We start from the raw sequence: 17,416 nt of genomic DNA, 5'->3' as shown, positions 1-17,416 counted from the left end.
GCCGGACCGCGGCCAGCTGTTAAGCCAGCCCTGGCGCGAATTTAGCCATTTGCAGCATCTGGCAGCACTCTTGAAAAATCGGTATCGATTGTGCTTTGATGTTTTGTGTGAGTTGACAAAAAATTTGGCAGAGCTAAAAAAGCTTGTGGTTAAATCTACTCTAGCAAGAAGGAAATAAACCAACCAAAAGCAAAATGGGCGACGGTGCTGGAAATTGGTGTCTCATCGAGTCCGATCCGGGCGTGTTCACGGAGCTTATTCGCGAATTTGGTAAGTAATCGCGCGCTTTCAAAAGCGACGCCGGCAAGAAATGCATTGTAATTAAAACCTGCATTCTCTCTGCGGTCAGGCTGTGATGGCGCCCAGGTGGAGGAGATTTGGAGTTTGGACAGCGAGTCATTCAAGAATTTGGAGCCGATCCACGGCCTGATCTTCCTGTTCAAGTGGGTGCAGGAGGACGAGCCCGCCGGCAAGGTGGTCCTGGACCGCGAAAACATCTTCTTTGCAAAGCAGGTGATCAACAATGCCTGCGCCACGCAAGCTATCTTGAGTCTGCTGATGAACCTGGAGCACGAGGACATCAAGCTGGGCGAGACGCTGACCAACTTCAAGGAGTTCTGCCAGTGCTTCGATCCGTACAACAAGGGCCTTACGCTGAGCAATGCCAGCCAGATCCGAACCGTGCACAACTCCTTCGCCCGCCAGACGCTCTTCGAGCTGGACATGAAGAACCAGAACAAGGACGAGGATGTCTACCACTTTGTCGGCTACATGCCCATCGCCGGTCGTCTCTACGAGTTGGACGGCTTGCGCGAAGGTCCCATAGATCTGGGCGAGATCCGGCCAGAGCAGAACTGGATCGATGTGGTGCGCCCGATTATTGAGAAGCGCATGCAGCGTTATAGCGACGGTGAGATACATTTCAACCTGATGGCACTCATCTCGGACAGACAGCGCATTTACGAGCAGCAGATCGACAAGCTACTCAATCCGGCTCCCAATGCCATGGACACTGAGGAGGATCGCCAGACGGAGATCAGCAGTCTGCGCACCTACATCCAGTACGAGATCCAGAAGAAGAAGCGCTACAAGGTGGAGAACGTGCGGCGCAAGCACAACTACTTGCCGTTCATCGTTGAGCTGCTGAAAATGCTGGGAGAAACTGGGCAGCTTATGCCCATCTACGAGAAGGCCAAGCAGCGGGCGCTGGACCGCGAACAGGCGCAGCGCAAGAAGGAGTCCAACTAGGAGAAGAGCAGCATTTACAGTATCCCCATCTGAGGTTGGCGAGCAAAGCCTGATCATAGATTGACTCGAGGAGCGAGAAACTAGAAGCAATCGGCCATTGCTGGTGACTAGTTAGGTGCCCACTGCCTTGTACTGTACTTTAGTTTTTTATACACTCTCCCCGCTCTCTCTCTGCTCCAGTTAATTCGTACACTAATCTGCGTGTTAAGCTAAATATATATGTAAAATGGTGCCACAGAAATCGCCAAGCATTTCAAATTCATTCAGAAAATTTATCTAAAAGCATGCAATGAAATATTTTAAAAATTTCTTGTCATACTTTTGGACCGCATTTAAAGTGAATTCAAATACCCAGGGATCTCTGTGGCTGCCCTGATAATTAAATACCTTTATAGTGAAAAATTTAAATATAAAAAAGCAAATAAAAACCGGCAACCGTTTTGCTGTAACGTAAAGGAAACGAAACGAATGGAGTGGTTTGCTCGTATAGAATATATTTTTGGTATATATATCATTTACAATTGCTATGTTTGCTTTTGGTATTCTGCCTTTGATTTGCGTATAATCCACTTTGAATTTGATGCTGCTTCTTGTTGTATATAATATGTTGTTGTTGTATATTGTATATAGGAATATTTAGTTTTGTTAACCGCCCCCGCCAGTTCTATGCTAAAAATTTGTCTCCACTTACGAACTATAGACTCTACTAGTTATATACTTTTTTTTAGGGAACTTTCATTGGGAGGTCGTTTTTGATTTGGTATTTCTTTTCCTTCATCTTACATCTAGAGGCTAATCCAGCTAATGCGGTCTGGGGGACATGGTATACGGGGGTCATATGGCTGGAAACCGAAGCTATATAGGTTATATTTTAGTTCTGGCCAAGATTTTGGCCATGTGGAAGTGTGTGTGTGCAGCACCCTATGCGCTATGGCAACTACAGAAATATATATATATATATGTATTTATCAGGCGACCCACAGAACTGCCTTTGGATTTGGAAATGTGGGATATACAAATATTTCTTTGCAAACTGCGGGGCATTGCTTTTCAAAACCATAGCCATTCCTGTGGAACTCCTGTACCGTGTATATAATATACTCGTATATATGTATATTGTATATGGTTATTCTGGGCTTAATCTAATCCTTTCTCTCCTGTCTGCCTGCCGGCTTTTGCGTGTGTTAATTTCTGGGTTGGCTTAATTGAATTTCATTCGATTAAAGTTTAATTTTGTTAACATTTAGGCTAATTTTACTAGTGTCTCCTGGTATTACGTTCTGCCGCTTTAATTTAGCACTTAGTTTTCAATGGTTTCTCGCTTAACAATTCTTTTTTTGTTTTTCATTATTTTGAAGACACAACAGTTACTGGTCCAGTTCCAGGAAGAAGTATGTATGTATATGTATATGTGTGCGATCTGATCATCTATTGCGGATTCCAGGATACAAGCCCTTGCTGCGGCCACTATTTTACCGAGGTCCTGCGGCAGCGGCGTAACTGTACTGCAAGCCCGTGTGCGTCAATTCGTTGCATACTTCGCTGCGCGTCACCGCATTTAAGGCGGCGAAGGCGTGATGAGGGCGTGGCGTGGCCAGGTGTGCTTGTGGATTATGCTGGGCCTGTGATGCCTCATAGGCGGTTAGGTCGATGCTGGGAGCTGAAAGAGATGAGGGGTATTAGCTTGTATAGATTACTATCTATCAATCCATATCCTTACCAGCTGCATGCATGCGATTGTATAAATTTTTGCGTTTCTTCTTCAACAGAGTATCCAGGTTATAGCCCTCCATGCTAGCTCTGTAAAGAAAAGCCATAAATATACCAATATTTTGGGCCCATCCCTCGGCATAACTCACTTCTCGGGCCTGCCGTTGCCCAGCAGCTCCTTGAAAGCAACGTAGATCTTGTTTAGCGTCAGATTGGATAGCCCCTGGCCCAGATATCGTACAAATTTAAGTTGTTCACATTTGGATAAAGCGCTCTCGTGGAAGTCCAAAAAGGGTCGATGATCGGATATCTGATATTCCTGTTTCGGTAATGTTAACAAATAAAGAGAAATAAGGAATAGAAGAGTAGAAAATATATTAGAATCGCTCGAGTCCTGAGACTGGGGCAAGAGTCTTGTTCAATGATCTTTGGTTTGAATAATGAGGATGCAATTTTGAATAGTCAATGGATGCCAATTTGTCTTCTCTCGATCGCCAATTGGGTTGTGGCCAAAGAACAAAGCTCCGCAAGGCTACAGTGGGTCGTGATCCTGCTCCACGTCTTATTTTTCTGCTCCTTCGATTCACTTTTGCTCACATTGCAAAACTTGATGAAGTTTTCGATGAGTATGTACTTTTCATAATTGCTCAGACATTGCTGGCTACTACTCTGTATACCGAACTGTTTCAATAGCTCCTGCTTCTTGGGCGGCAGGCGGCTAATGTGTGTGCAAACCCCGTCCTCGATCCGGTGCGTCTCGTGCACGTCAAAGTTCTCGTAGATGATCATCTGCTCCAGGGATCGCGGCGGTGGTCCCAGTGCCGGCATTGGCAGCGGCGGTGGCAGCAACGGCGCAGGTGCCCCACAGCCGTACCGCGGATCCATGGTCGCCATCTGATGTTGTTGATGCGGATGCTGATGTGGATGCGGATGTTGCTGCTGCTGTGCCGGCGGAGCCGTTACATAGGCTGGCGGATTGATTCCAGGCACGACGTTGCTGCTGCTGGCAATGCCGGCCCCGCTGCTGCTGCTGTTGCTATTGCTCGTGTTGCTGTTGCTGCTGCTACTGCTGCTGTTGCCACCACTGGAGGCGAACTCCAGGGAGCCATCGTTGGCGGCGGCCATGTTCTTGAGGTCTACAAGAGAGAATGGTAATGCCAGGAGGATACTCAGCAAGCTGCCATATATACTCCAAGGATCTTTGCAAAATCGCCTTTTAAATTATATTTGATTTGAGTTTGGAAAACTTTAAACTTTAAATAAATGCCTAAAATAAACATAAAATATATATAATAACTGAGGGCCTATTTAAAAGATTGTCATATATAATAACCTACGTTTAAATAAAATAATATTAATTTATATTTTAAAAACTTCACTAATTACCATGCAATTTTCATTTCATTTTAAATAATGCAGTAAAGTTTATTGACATTGTTAAAAAAGCTTAAAAACAAAGGCGATTTTTTTAATAAAGTATGCACTGCATTATTCCCTGTAATCCTTGGCTCTGACTACTCCACGGCTTGCGTATAACCAACCAATCACAAGGTGAGGAAAGAGTTATTACCAATCATTGCAATATGGCAATTGCTTCTTTGAATTTGAAAACCTAACCCCAGGAGAAGGGAGCGTGCGTTTTTCTCCATTAATTAATTGAACTTGAACTGAGCGCAAATGCAGAGGCACGACGACGCAGGCAATAAAAAATCTCAAATCGATTCGATTTTCTCTCAATCTAGTTTTTTTTTTGTATATATTTTCTGGGTTCGCAAACAATTTCCATATATATCGTATGTTGTGTGTGTTTTTAGTTAGGAGTGGTTTTACATATAACATACATTTCATTTTGTTCTTGGCTTACTAAAATATATATTTATATATATATTTATTATATTATTACCATAATATTAAATAGCATTTAGTATGATTTTCTATACTCGTGAGTGTGTGTAAAAGTGTGATGTGTGAGGTTGTGTATTTTGTGAGTGTGTGTTGTGTAAAATGTAATAATCTCTTTTCAAGGAATAACATTGCATAGTTTGGGGGTTTCAATAATGATCGATCGTTGTCCAACAATTTGTGATATTGTCGTCCAAACGTTATACAAAAAATTTGCATATAGTTTTATAAAAATTTGGCAAAAAGCTTGTTTTGTGTAAAATTAGTCTAAAATAAACGAAACGTTTACTAAAACGAGGAGGAGTACACATAAAAATAGTATATGACGATGCACATCAACGGGACAAACTAATCTAGGACACAGGATGGGTAGGAGGACGTTGGGGTGCGGCCGAATCCAGAATCCTTCATCCCGAATCCTTGCCAACAGCCTACGCGAGGAGAAGGAGTGTCAACAGGTGGTGCCGCCGCCTCCGCCGTTATCCTTGGCGCCACGCCGACCCCAATTTCACATGGTTCCTCCTCCGCCGGCGCCGCCGCCTCCACTGGGTCCGGCTGCAGCACCACCTGATGCTGCTGATGCTGCTCCTCCTCCTCCTGCCTGCTGCTGTGGCAGCGGTGGCGCTGCTCCTGGATAACCCATGGCCGCCATATGCTGGACATGCGCGTGCGGATGTGGATGGGGCGAGTGCGGATAATAGTGCGGATGATGCTGCTGCTGGGGATGCTGCTGCTGATGCGGATGCCCGTGGGCCGAGGCATAGGCAGCAAAGTGATGGGCATGCGGATGACCATGGTGTTGCGGCGCCTGATGGTGTGGATGGTGCGGGGGATAATGGTGCGGATGAGGCGGCAGCTGGGGATGTTGCTGCTGTGGCGCCATCGCTGGACTGCGGGTGGGCGTGCCCGGTTGCATGTGGTGTGGATGAGGATGGGGATGCGTGTGCGAATGTGGAAGCGAATGCGGATGTGAAAGCTGGGCATGCGGATGTGGATGAGGATGCGGGTGCGTGTGTGGATGTTGCAGCATATGCTGTTGGTGTTGCTGCTGCTGTTGTTGTTGCAGGTGCTGCTGCTGTGGCGTTGTTGGAGTTACAGCTCGTGCTGCTCCTGTTCCTCCTACTCCTCCTCCTCCCTGCATCGTGGGCGTGGCAGGCCTTGTGCGTGGCGTCGCCTGTGTGGGCGTGACGGCTCCTGCTCCCGCTCCTAGGGCTCCTGCTCCTCCAGCTGTGGCTGCTTTTGGTGTGGCAGGTGAATTGGGGGCCAGCAGCTCCTGCTCGGATTGCTGCTGCTGCTGTTGTTGAGGTGTCTGTTTGACCGGTGTAGATGGTGTTGTTGTTGTTGTTGTGGTGTTGTTGGTCTTGTTACTGGTGTTGTTCGTGGTGATGTTGTTGCTGTTGCTGTTGGCATTGTCGCCTATAGTGATTGAAAGCGTATGCGTGGAAAAAGAAGAAGAAAGAGGAAACAAACAAACAAATTGAAGTCAAAAATTAAAATTGTTTTTTTTCGTTTGGGTTTTTGTTTGGTGGATTATTTTGACAAAAATTTCGCAAAAATAGGCAGGCCAGATTGTAGTTTTCTTTTCGATATTTTCGCTTCTTAAAACACAACCAAAAAGAACACAAAGTGCACGAAACATATAGAAATAGAAATGAGAAGTGCAAAAATGGCAAGAAGAAATAATAAAAATGAATGTAAGCACTTCTTCTGGTTTCGAGTGTATATATTTTTAAAATTTAGCACATTCGCCTCTCTTTTTCTCTCTTTTTTTTTTTTTTTATTAATTTTCCTCAGCCCGAATACATTCTTTCGGTTTGATGACGACAACGACGAAAACGATGCCTGCTGCTGCTGTTGCTGCTGCATTTGCACTACACGGGATTCGGTGGGACTGGGGCGGCGGATTAGGGGGTCGGGGTCTATCTCTATACCTAATACCTATACCTATATTTAGATATAGATTCTCACTTACCAGCTGTTGTGTTGGCCAGGAAGCGCTTGGTTTTGTCGAGTATATAAGGCAGATTGTAGCCGTCCTTCGTGTAGCTGCAAGAAACAGGACATTCATCAATTTAAAGTAGAAGCATGCTTTTAGGAGCAGCAGCATATTGAATTATCCGGAACGGGCGACCGGGTAGCCGTGTGCCCGTGTGGAGTTACTCACATTTCTGTGCGTTTGGTGCAAAACAGATTCTTAAAATTGCTATAAATGCAGAAGAGCGTGAACGTCGGCAGGCCCTGTCCCAGATATCGAGCGAACTTGATCTGTTCGGGTTTGTTTAGGCCGCATTGGTTCAGCGACAGCCACGGCCTATGATCCTTGATATCATATTCCTGTGGGAGGGAGAATATATATAAGAAATTAGAAAGGAAAGTAATGTCTAACTTTTGTTACTTAGAAATTAACTTTAAGTTACAAGGTAAAGGTCTTGTCCAAAGAAAATCAACTTAAGTTTGAATAATTTTGTATGGTTTCAGCGCAATGTGTCACTGAATTCGTACTTGAGAATTTAAGGCACAGGATTTTAGTGTTAAATTTATTGTCTCATTGCGTATATTTCCTGTTGATTAATTATTATACATTATTTACGTTATATCTATTATTAATTCAAAATTTTACCAAGGTTTTTTCCGAAACTCGTGGTTTACTTCTAATTAGATTGTTAAAATAAATAAAAAATTCAATTAGAAATCAGACGCCAGTTGGAAAATTAATTTTCCAGACATACCGGTTCTACTGGTTACCCCACATCCGCAACCATATCTAATGCAACGCTAACCACCCTTCCATTAGTTTTGAAATAACTTACACCTTTGGTGTTGAGGAGGAACCCAACCCCCTTTATGCCACTTTTTAGCATAATTTCCTCTACTTTTAGGCTGTTTTCCACGTTACTCCTGTGCATGTGTATTCATTGACGTCAAATTCTATGACTGCACATATGTATTTGACGTTACATAATGTACTACGACGAGTATATATGTATACATATATAAATATATGTGGGATGGCGAAAACCCCACAGACACATGCGAGGCGAAAACTTTGCCCACTACTAATCAAAACTTATAATTCGTGTACAACGCAAAAGTTTAAAACGAAAATTTTACACAAAAGCCAAAAACTTGCAAAAGGACGTTGGGCTGAGTGGGTAAAACGGGGGGGCTGTGGGGTAGCGGGGTTCGGGGAAATGGTTCCTGAATAACATGCCAAAGCTAAAGCTCCACACACACACACATCCGGCAACCAGGACCCACACCCTTACAATGTATATTTTATAGTGTAAAAATATAGAATAGGGCGCAGCGCAAAAAGGAAGCAGAAAAGGCAGCAAAGCAAACCCAAATAGAAAAGCAAACAACATTTTCAATGAAGCCATTTTCCCCCAAAGAGGGGTGGCTTTGGTGGATGGGGTTCGGGGGCTGGGTATTTGCAAGGACCCCCGAAAGGGTTGTGTGTGCGCTTGTGTCAGTGTCTGTGCCGATGCCTGTGTGTGCTTTCCTAGCCTTAGTAGGCGCAGGCAGCGGCTTAATGGCCGCCTCTGTGTGTGTGTGTGTGCGAGTGTGAGTCTTCGTTCGTCGTCGGCTTTGGTCCTTTGCTCGTCGGAACTTATCAACATCCTCATAATCAGTGCGCCAGTGGTTGCCACCACCCGTCACCCCGTCTACCCAACACCCACCACCATTTGCTCTTCTCGCTCTTGCTCTGCCCCCATGTGTGGAAGGAAGCGCTTCTGGGGATTCGTACATACATTTCGGGTTTTGATTATGTTAAAAATCAATAGAGCAAAAAGGAGTGACGAGACATCTTCTCCTTTTTTGGTGGCGGGCCGAGAACTTTAAACTCCTGCCGGAGGGTAAAGGATGATAAGAGTGGCACATCACATTCTCCATCTCCTTCTGGCAGCGTGATGACAGGCGAGCGACACCTGGCCACTTCTCCAGGTGTCTCATTAACAGCCAACTATGCGGGAGAAGGAGTTTGGGCATCCTGTGGTGAGCTCTGCTGTGTTATGAGGGACAGCGCACCGTCGCAATGTTGCTGCTGTCAAGCCGGCAGACTGAGTGCTGCCCCACTCATAACCACTGCACGCCCATGGCCACTCAACTGTTTCACAGTCAAAAAGCGAGAAAATAAAATAACAAAACAATGAAAGGATGAATATGCCAACCGGCAGATACTCTCTACTATTACAAAAAAGAAAATTCCGATGATAACTTCTCTCCCGAACAGCCTAACACCTGGAAGCACCAGCGTTATTGGGCTTTTCATACGAAAAAAGGATAAGTCTTGTTAAATGTACCCAAGTGGACGCAGTGTTAACGACCTCGTAAGTAGATGTGATCTAGAGTATTTGCAAAAGAAAGTGTTGATACGAAACTTTTGAATTTTTTATTGCCTACTTTTTAGGGCTAATGCAAGGACAACGATAGTAGTATGCAGCAAATTCCTCGAAGACGAGCAGTACTATTTTTGTAAGGCAAGTCATACTTTTCATGATACCCGATATATCTAAATACCATAGAGATAGTTTTGGAATGGAGAACAAAAAATAAGCGTACTACCAGGAAGAGAAGAATGAAAGCAAATGGCAATGTGTTGCGGTATTTTGTTGTTGCTTTCGTTGCTGTTTTCCGTTTCTGTTTTCGTTACGTCTCCTTCTGTTTGCAGTTTGTTTTTTCTGTTTCTGTTTCGGTTTCTGTTTCTCCATTGTTTTTTGCTTTTTACAAACTTATTGGCAGACATGGTTTGTGTTTGTGCGTGACGCAGTGTACATGTGTGTGTGGGTGCTCCCCGTCAGTGTGGTGTTTGGGTGTTTGCTTGCTTGTGTGTGTGCGTGTGTGGCGGGATTGCGGTTGTTGTCTGTGGTGTGATGCGGTTTGTTGTTGTTTGTATTGAGAGACAAGTGTGAATTGTTTTCCTTTCAGTGCGGTGTTTTTGTTTTCGTTGTCGTTGTTGTGGGTGTTGCTTGTGCGTGCTGGGAAGCAGCAACAACCACAGGAGCGGCATGTTTCGTCTGTTGCTGCCATGATTTTTTGATTCCTTTTTTTGTCGAGGGTGTGCGTGTGTGCATTAAGTGCTTGTGCAAGTTGGGGGAAAATTTTCACACTTTCACTCTCCTTCAATGCGTGTGTGCCGTTGTTCTGGCCGTTTAACAGGTTTTTCCCCTTTTAATGGGTGTGCGTGGTGTGCCTTAAAGGGTTAAGGGTCTCATTCGACGCCCTTTTTTCCACCTCAGCTTTCATTAGGCAACTAATTACGGGGTTTTCTAATTAAGGTAACCTGTTCTAAATGCGCTCTAAATTCAAAAAACAAGCACTAATTTTATGTGTGTGTTTGTCCCCAAAAGCGGCGACAAAACGTTGCACAAAACCTAAATATTTAATGTGTGTGCGTTACAAATATACATACGGAGCCCTCTATACATACATTACATATGTACATATGTATATCCTGTATATAGTCGTCATATGCGCCATGTACAGTTATATCGGTATGTGGCCCGCATACATATGTATAATTTAAAATTATAATCAATGCCCCATATGTGCGCCTCCCTTCATATGCGAGTTTGTGTCTGTGCGCGTAAATTGTGCGAAGCCGAGACATTGTACCTGCCCATGGCCCACCCCCTATTCGGCCCTCCCTCTTCCCTTTCCACTACCACTAAGCTGTCCTTTACACACACACAAAACACACAGACGCTCGCCCAAAGTTGGGCAAACTGGAATGCATTTGTGTGGGTGAGCCGACTGCATGCGCACTTAGTAGCCTTCAACGTTTGCCGCTGGGGGCCACACACTCACAGTCTCAACTACAGTGGAACTTCTGAAAGTTCTACGATTTAAGTAGCTAAGTACAATAGCTAAGATTAAGGACTACACTTCCAGAGGCTTACAAACCCGCGCACTGAGGATTAGGATAAACAAAACATTTACATGCCGATGTCGGTAACACGCTTTCAATGTCAATTTTTCATTCTTTCAAGCTTTTATTTCAGTGTAAGCTCCTGGTAGTACAATCACTTTTCTTTAGGTTGGTAATCTAATGTCAATATTTCTACTACATTACATATGTATGTAGCTCTGTAATATCAAAAAGTGTATTTAAACAAAAAAGGTCTATTTGCTTGTAAAAATGTAAGCCCCTCTATTAATTTTTGGAAAGTCTGTACGAAATTGAAAAATATTTGAAGAACTGTAAACGTCTGGGTTTTTCGTTGGCTCCAACGTCCAAGATAAAGTTTGACTTAGGCATTTGAGACTGTACTAAGCGCTCGCTCCGATAGAGACATGTATAAAATGTGTTGATAAAATACAGAGACACACACATATTCGTACGTGCAGCGAAAGCGAGAGAGTCGGGCAAAGGAAAAGGACATGCCCAAGCAGCTAACGGACAGTCCACTCTCCCCTTTCCCCATCATGCCGCTCCCTTGGCAAGTAACTTGATGATTGTATGTATGAGAGTCTAAGGAGTGGAAGCCAAAGAAGAATTCAAGGGAGCAGCGGAAGGACGAGGAAGGAAAGAAGGCGGAGGCGGTGGCATACGAGAAGGAAGAGGGTAGGAGGAAGTGGGAGGGCAACATACAATTACTCAATAGCAACCGCCTCTGCCTTGAGCTTTTTTGGGGGTTGCCCACACCCACATTTATAGCCTTACACTCATACACATAAACATTGGCATAACTACACACACACACACTTTGGTAGTTTCGAGCAGGAGAAATCAGCCTTCAAGTAAGTTTTGAGCGGAGGGAGGATGACTGGGAGAGGGAGCCCGGAGAGAGCTACCGTTAGAGAGAGCGCAACAATTTTGAGTTAGGGACCAAGGTAGAAGCAGAGAGCGTCTTAGAACTAAAATGTTGTAATAGAGGGGGGTAGGGTTACCCGACCCGCTTCTTCTACTTCAGCTTCCTCTCTCTTTATCCTCCTTCGTAATTTTGCGCGCTGTTTTTGTTGCTTTTGTTGTATTATGCCATCAATGCCATTTTGTACATAGTTTGGTGAATGTGTGGGTGCTTTTGTAGAGTGAAGGAAGGAGAAGCAAGGGGGGGCGAAGCCAACAAATCTAGATGTGACTCTCTGTCTGTGGGTGGGAATGCTGTGTGTTTGTGTGTGATAAAGCGGAGCTTAATGAGCGTGGTGAGTGTTTGGGGTTGACTTGCCATAGTGTTGAAAAGGGCGCCAAATGTGTATGTGTGTATGTTCCAGGAGCGGGTGGTGGTGGGGCTTAACCCCCATGTATAGGTGTTTAGAACGAACACACATTCACACACACATACAGTAAGCACACATGATTACAGTTGTATGCTGAATTTGTGGTTGGCTGCAGTCAGCGCCGACGGCGACTGCGACGCCGGCGTCACTGCTCCTGTTATTACAATTTATAATGACATTTGTGTGAGTAGGGGGTCCGAACGGAATCCTGTGAATTCGTATGTATATGTATGGGTGAGATATTGGATATAGGATATAGGATATAGATAGGGTGCATGTTTATATTATGAATATCTAAATTGGTATGTACTTTATATATATTTATACAGGCGCTTGGACCGCAGAAAATATCAATATCTGTAATTTCAAAACAGATTCGAAGGCTTACTTATACTCCAACACTTTCCATTGATTTTAAATCTACTAAAAATGTTTATCTACAACCTTTGTTTTATTATTTAAACGGATTTAAAATAAATCTTTGGTCAATTGCTAATTGCCACAGAAGTGCGTTGATTAAGTATACTTTTTTATGCTTTTATTATATTCTGCAAATTTATTTAGAAACCTATAAACAAAGAATTTACTATAAAGAGATCAAATACTAATCGTGAGGGTACGAAACAAGAGATTTCTGAATTCATCGAAATACGTGATTTTTTTTATGTATTATATAGTTTTATGTACATACAGGCAAACCATTGCCTTATAAATGCTCTATACGATAAGAATGTTAATATTCAACATTAATTTATACCCCACGTGTTCACCTAGATATGAACTAGTATTAGCTTGATAAGAGAAATGATAAATTGACCTTAATTCAAGGCGTGCATTTAGTTTAGTTTTATCAGCTCTTGTCATTATACTATTTAATTGACCCCCATTCCATTTGAATTTACTTTCTGTTCTCATCTAATATAGATTGCTTACAAAAATGGGGGGGAAAACATGAATAAATTAATTTCTTGCTCAACGATTATGAGGTACCCTTTAAGCAAGACTTTGGGGGTATCATTAGGGCTACATAGGTTATTAGTAATTCTATTCCCCATATTAATCTAAATTTTTAATCATCTGACATTATGTACATACCTGAAATCTGTAAGGTAATTCCCATAGTAATTCACTTCCAAGCGGAAATACTACCCCTTTGACCAACCCTAATTAGACCCCACACATTTCAACCCTTCCCCAACCTATTCCACAGACCATCATCAAAATAAATACGTAATGTGTACATATGTGCAAATATTTAAATTACATATGGAAATGGGCAGTGAGCGAGAGCGGTGAAATTTTTGCACACTCTCTTGCTATAAAGGGAAATTCGACTCGCTAAATACCCAGTCCCACACCCTTTGGGGCTCCGGGAAGGTTTTGTGCTAACTTACCTCGCAGAATTTGATAAAGTTCTCCACCACAATCGATTTATCCGTTAGCGTCATCTGGCCAGTGAACCGAACGCCCAGCTGCTTTAGCGTGTCCTTCTTTTTTGAGGGAAGCTTGTTCATGTGCTGGAAGATCCCTTCTTCAACCTTGTGCGATGGATGAACCTCGAAGTTCTCCTTGATCACGAAGGTACCCAAAAGCTTTGGCGCATGCGAAGACGAGGATGCCGTCGAGGATGAACAACTGGCACCGGTTAGCAGGCCTCCAAATTCCCCCGCACTCCCGCAGGCCGCTCCCTCCGAGGAAGTGTTTGAATTGGAGGCATTCAGGTGCGAGTTGGGAAACGCGAGCATCTCTAGAGAAGACTCATTTGAGTTGGAGGATCCATTCGACGCCATGTGCTGCAGATCAAAAATAGTCTGCTTCGAGTCGTGGTCGAAGACGTCCAAGGCCGAAGTGCTGGTATCCACCAGACTGTTGGAAGCCCGCGAAACGGAAGACAACAAGGCGGCCACCTTGCGGGAGGCTGATCTCGATTTCTGCGGTGTACTCGTGTCCAGATCGATCAGTCCACCGGCCACCGGCGACTGGGCGGGCGGTGGTGGCGTGCTGCCGGGTAGCATCGACTTCCCTTTCTCCGGGCAGCCGACAGCACCCTCGCTAACCGAACTGGGACTGGGGCTGGGCGTAAAGTCTGTCGAATGGCGTAGGTATTTGATAAACTCGAAGGATCCATCAAAATGCTGTGGCACCGAAGCTGCTGCAGCTGCCCCCACGGCTGCAACTCCGGAGGCATGGCCGTTGGGCGTGGCCACAGCCGTGGGCCATCGATTGCTGGGGAGCAGGGGGGTTGCCGTTATTGATCCTCCGGCACCTCCTGCGCCACCAGTAGAAACGGAAGATCCTGTGGGTGTTGCTACCGACGTCGGCGCCGCCGCGACGCTGGTATCGGCTATAACGGTGCTACCTGAGCTGGATGCAGCACTGCCCGCGCAGGTTTCCCGCTGCGACGTTAACGCTGCTGCTGCTGTTGCCTGTGTCGCTGCTGCTGATTCGTAAAAGTCTGTTGCGCTGCCGCCATTGGTTAGGTGTGAGTGTGTGGAATACTGTTGTTGTTGTAGCTGCTGCAATTGTTGTTGCTGCTGGTGCTGCTGCTGCGGCGTTGCGCCTGCGCAGCCAAACACTTGAAATTCCTCGAAATTCGAGCATTTGAGCTCGCCATTGCTCAAGTACTTGGAAAACTCTGAAGGATCGTTGAGCGAATTGAGAAAAAAGGAGCTAAAGTTGCTCGATATGCAGGACATTTTTCAGATTTCGGTTGTTAATACTGTGGTTTTTAAAGCTTACAAAATGGCACATGCGATTTCGAAATATATATATATATTTTCTCTCACTTCTCTCTTTTTCTCTCTCTCTTGACTTTTATTTATTTTTTAGTTAGTTTTTCTTGTTTTTCTGCTGCTGGTGCTGCTGTTGCTGCTCTTGCGGTTCATATTTTATTACAATTTTCCACACACTGGGGGCACATGTGTGTGTGGGCCTCTCCCGCCGTACATTTGTGTGTGTGTATGTATAAATTTTTCTTATTATAGCAAAGTGTAATTTATTATTCTTATTGCTCGCTCGCGCACTGCCTTTCTCGCTCCCTTTCGCTCCTTTGAAAAGGCCTTTTCCCCGTATGTGGTCGCACTAATACACATGGAGCGAGACTCACGCACATACGCCAATACCAATGCACATAAGCGGGCCCTGGAAATAGGCGCTTTTTCGAAACTGGTCTGGGTCTTGTCTCTTCGTTTTGCCTATTTTATTATTATTATTATTACTTGGCCTTTTTGCACTATTTTCACTTCCTTTTCGGCTTTACGTTCGCGCCCACTTACACACAGACAGTAATAAGACCGACGACAGACAATCACTAACACACGGACACAGCGAGGCGCGGTCGGCAGCGGCGTTGCTTTTTCCCGTCTTCCTCTGCTTTATATTTCGTTTTTCTTGCTCGCCTTTGCTTTACTTTCAAAACAAATGCCGCTACTGCTTCCATACGGAAAAACGGAAAATCTTATCGTTGTTGTTGTTACTGCTGCAGAGTGTTTTCGCCGCCGCTCCGAAACACGACATTGCCGTTACACACACGAAAGCAAAATGAGCGAAAAACGTTCATGCACGTCTAGCCTTGTCGTGAGTTCCGCTCCCTCTCTCTCTTTCCTCCTCTCTCTGCGTTTATGCGGGGCTTTATTCTTTCAGTAATTTGTTGAAATGCTGCCGTTAAAGGCAAGTGCAATGTCATGAATTTAAAATACGTCAATTGCTTATGAAAAAATCAGCATTTTATTAAATGATGACGCTAGCACCTTATATTTGTATCGCAAAAATATGGGACTTAAATTCACGTACTCTGATTTCGTCAAATTCAACGCATAACTCGGTATATCTCTCTCTCGTGTGTCGGCTTCGTGCGCTCTCTCGGGTCTGCGAGTGTGTGAGTGTAATCAGTTGTAGGTGTTGTTGGTATTGTAGTTGTTGCTGTTGCGCTAGGAAACGTGTATTTCTTCCTGCGCCATGCTATAACCCTTTCCATATAAACCTGATTTAATCTTTGATTATTGTGCTCGCTGGGGGATTATGGCTGCCGCCGCCGTTGCTGGCTTTGCTATTTTTGAAAATTCCACTAAATTATCCGTTGTGCCCCGTTCCTCTTCGTCTCGCGCCTTGTGCAGGTAAAAACAGTTCATTTGCCTAGAGTTGCCACTCCGCTGCGTTTTCGGCAGGACCACCTGGAATGAGCATAAATGTACGATTTTATGGGCCGTGCGTAATTTTACAGCTTCACATTTACGACTCTTTTGGGCCGTAAAACATTTGGAACAGGTAGCAGCGAGGCAAAGGCAGCGATCTTCGAGTCTCAAGGCCACAGCTGTTCGGGTAGTTGGCAACCCTGGAGAGCAGGAAATTTTTAAACTTCCAGCGGTATTTTACGATTTTATCTCACTCGAATTTTCTCGTCGAGGAATTTTTATAGTCGTTTGTTCGCAGAATAAATATAATTGCTTTTAATTATAAATATGTAGAAATGTGCATACAAATGTACGACGGCAAGCACAAGGAAGTCATCAATTTAAAAACGCCGTCTCTAAATTATTGTTATTCTAATTACCTCTTTTGCTGATGCTGTTGCTGCTAATGTTTTTGGCACAATTTCGCTTTCGAATCCAATTTATTTATTATACATGTTTATGTATCTACATATGCACATACGGGGACTTGTAAGTACATAACATAACTTATTTAACAGGCTTTCACGCGCGGGCAGCAAATTTACATGTCTCTACATGCACACACTCGCACACACTGGCATGTGAGTAATTTTTCAATTCATTTTAATTATAAACTTAATTAGGAAATCAATGAACGACGCGAACAGAACGGAACACACACACAACGTTATTTATATGAATTTATTACCGCTGCGGAACAAGTCCGCAAACACTTGCCCCCAACAAGTGCGAGCGAGACCGGCGTTCGAAACTAAAACAGTGAGGCAATGCGACCGAAACAATGACAACAATTTCCATCAAGTGCGCTGCGCATACAACATAAAATCATCGCCAGAGAAGAGCCCAAACAGGCCCCCAAAAGCCCCCGAACGAAAAGCGAACAGACCGAAAAGTTGAAAACAACTGAGCAGCAAACAGGGCAACAACAACAAATCAAAAAGGGAAGAGAATAGGGGCGCCAACTGACCAGAGCTGCCAGACTGAAATTCTGCAGTCGGTGCGAAGAATAGCTAGAATCGTTAAGAAAATTTTGGGGATTCCAGGTTTTAATTTCGACAGAAAATGTTCGATTGTAGTTCATTTTTTTGTAGCGTAAATTATTTAAAACTACAATCAAAGGTTATAACCCTTTTTTGAAGGCGACCAGCTTGAGACATTTGTTA

At 44.2% G+C, this 17,416-nt stretch overlaps 2 protein-coding genes across 5 annotated transcripts; one reads left to right on the top strand and one right to left on the bottom strand.

Moving 5' to 3' along the window:
- The first annotated feature begins 94 nt into the window (after positions 1 to 94).
- On the top strand, positions 95 to 1,489 carry Uch-L5 (ubiquitin carboxy-terminal hydrolase L5). Its single transcript, XM_017172871.2, has 2 exons — positions 95 to 270; positions 350 to 1,489. Exons 1-2 carry the CDS (start codon positions 195 to 197, stop codon positions 1,246 to 1,248), a joined length of 975 nt encoding a protein of 324 aa, XP_017028360.1. The 5' UTR covers positions 95 to 194; the 3' UTR covers positions 1,249 to 1,489.
- Positions 1,490 to 1,802: 313 nt separating this feature from the next.
- On the bottom strand, positions 1,803 to 17,151 carry LOC108078801 (serine-rich adhesin for platelets). Of its 4 annotated transcripts, none has more exons than XM_070284877.1 (8): positions 16,634 to 17,151; positions 13,476 to 16,526; positions 7,025 to 7,194; positions 6,833 to 6,906; positions 3,556 to 4,094; positions 3,108 to 3,277; positions 2,969 to 3,048; positions 1,803 to 2,908 (listed from the first exon to the last, which is right to left on the bottom strand). In XM_070284877.1, the coding sequence occupies exons 2-8, from the start codon at positions 14,775 to 14,777 to the stop codon at positions 2,721 to 2,723; spliced, it is 2,523 nt and encodes an 840-aa protein (XP_070140978.1). In that variant the 5' UTR covers positions 14,778 to 16,526; positions 16,634 to 17,151; the 3' UTR covers positions 1,803 to 2,720. The 4 variants fall into 4 exon arrangements, 3 of the variants coding, with proteins under 3 accessions (XP_070140978.1, XP_017028359.1, XP_017028358.1); XM_017172870.2 differs by having other exon boundaries at positions 13,476 to 16,253; XR_011444768.1 differs by lacking the exon at positions 1,803 to 2,908 and having other exon boundaries at positions 3,641 to 4,094; positions 16,634 to 17,150.
- Positions 17,152 to 17,416: the final 265 nt, after the last annotated feature.

This window comes from Drosophila kikkawai, chromosome 3L (assembly GCF_030179895.1).
Source record: "Drosophila kikkawai strain 14028-0561.14 chromosome 3L, DkikHiC1v2, whole genome shotgun sequence".
Classification (NCBI taxonomy): domain Eukaryota; kingdom Metazoa; phylum Arthropoda; class Insecta; order Diptera; family Drosophilidae; genus Drosophila; species Drosophila kikkawai.
The sequence above is the reverse complement of the archived record's forward strand: the minus strand, read 5'-3'. Positions and strand labels throughout refer to the sequence as shown.

Bases quoted from the DNA above. Each gene is read 5' to 3' on its own strand.
- Uch-L5 (XM_017172871.2), top strand. From the start codon at position 195: ATGGGCGACGGTGCTGGAAATTGGTGTCTCATCGAGTCCGATCCGGGC. The intron at 271-349 runs GTAAGTAATCGC...CTCTGCGGTCAG, and splicing joins GGAGCTTATTCGCGAATTTG to GCTGTGATGGCGCCCAGGTG.
- LOC108078801 (XM_070284877.1), bottom strand. From the start codon at position 14,777: ATGTCCTGCATATCGAGCAACTTTAGCTCCTTTTTTCTCAATTCGCTC. The intron at 7,195-13,475 runs GTAAGTTAGCAC...TCCCTCCCACAG, and splicing joins ACTTTATCAAATTCTGCGAG to GAATATGATATCAAGGATCA. The intron at 4,095-6,832 runs GTAAGTGAGAAT...TCTCTCTTGTAG, and splicing joins CCTGGCCAACACAACAGCTG to ACCTCAAGAACATGGCCGCC.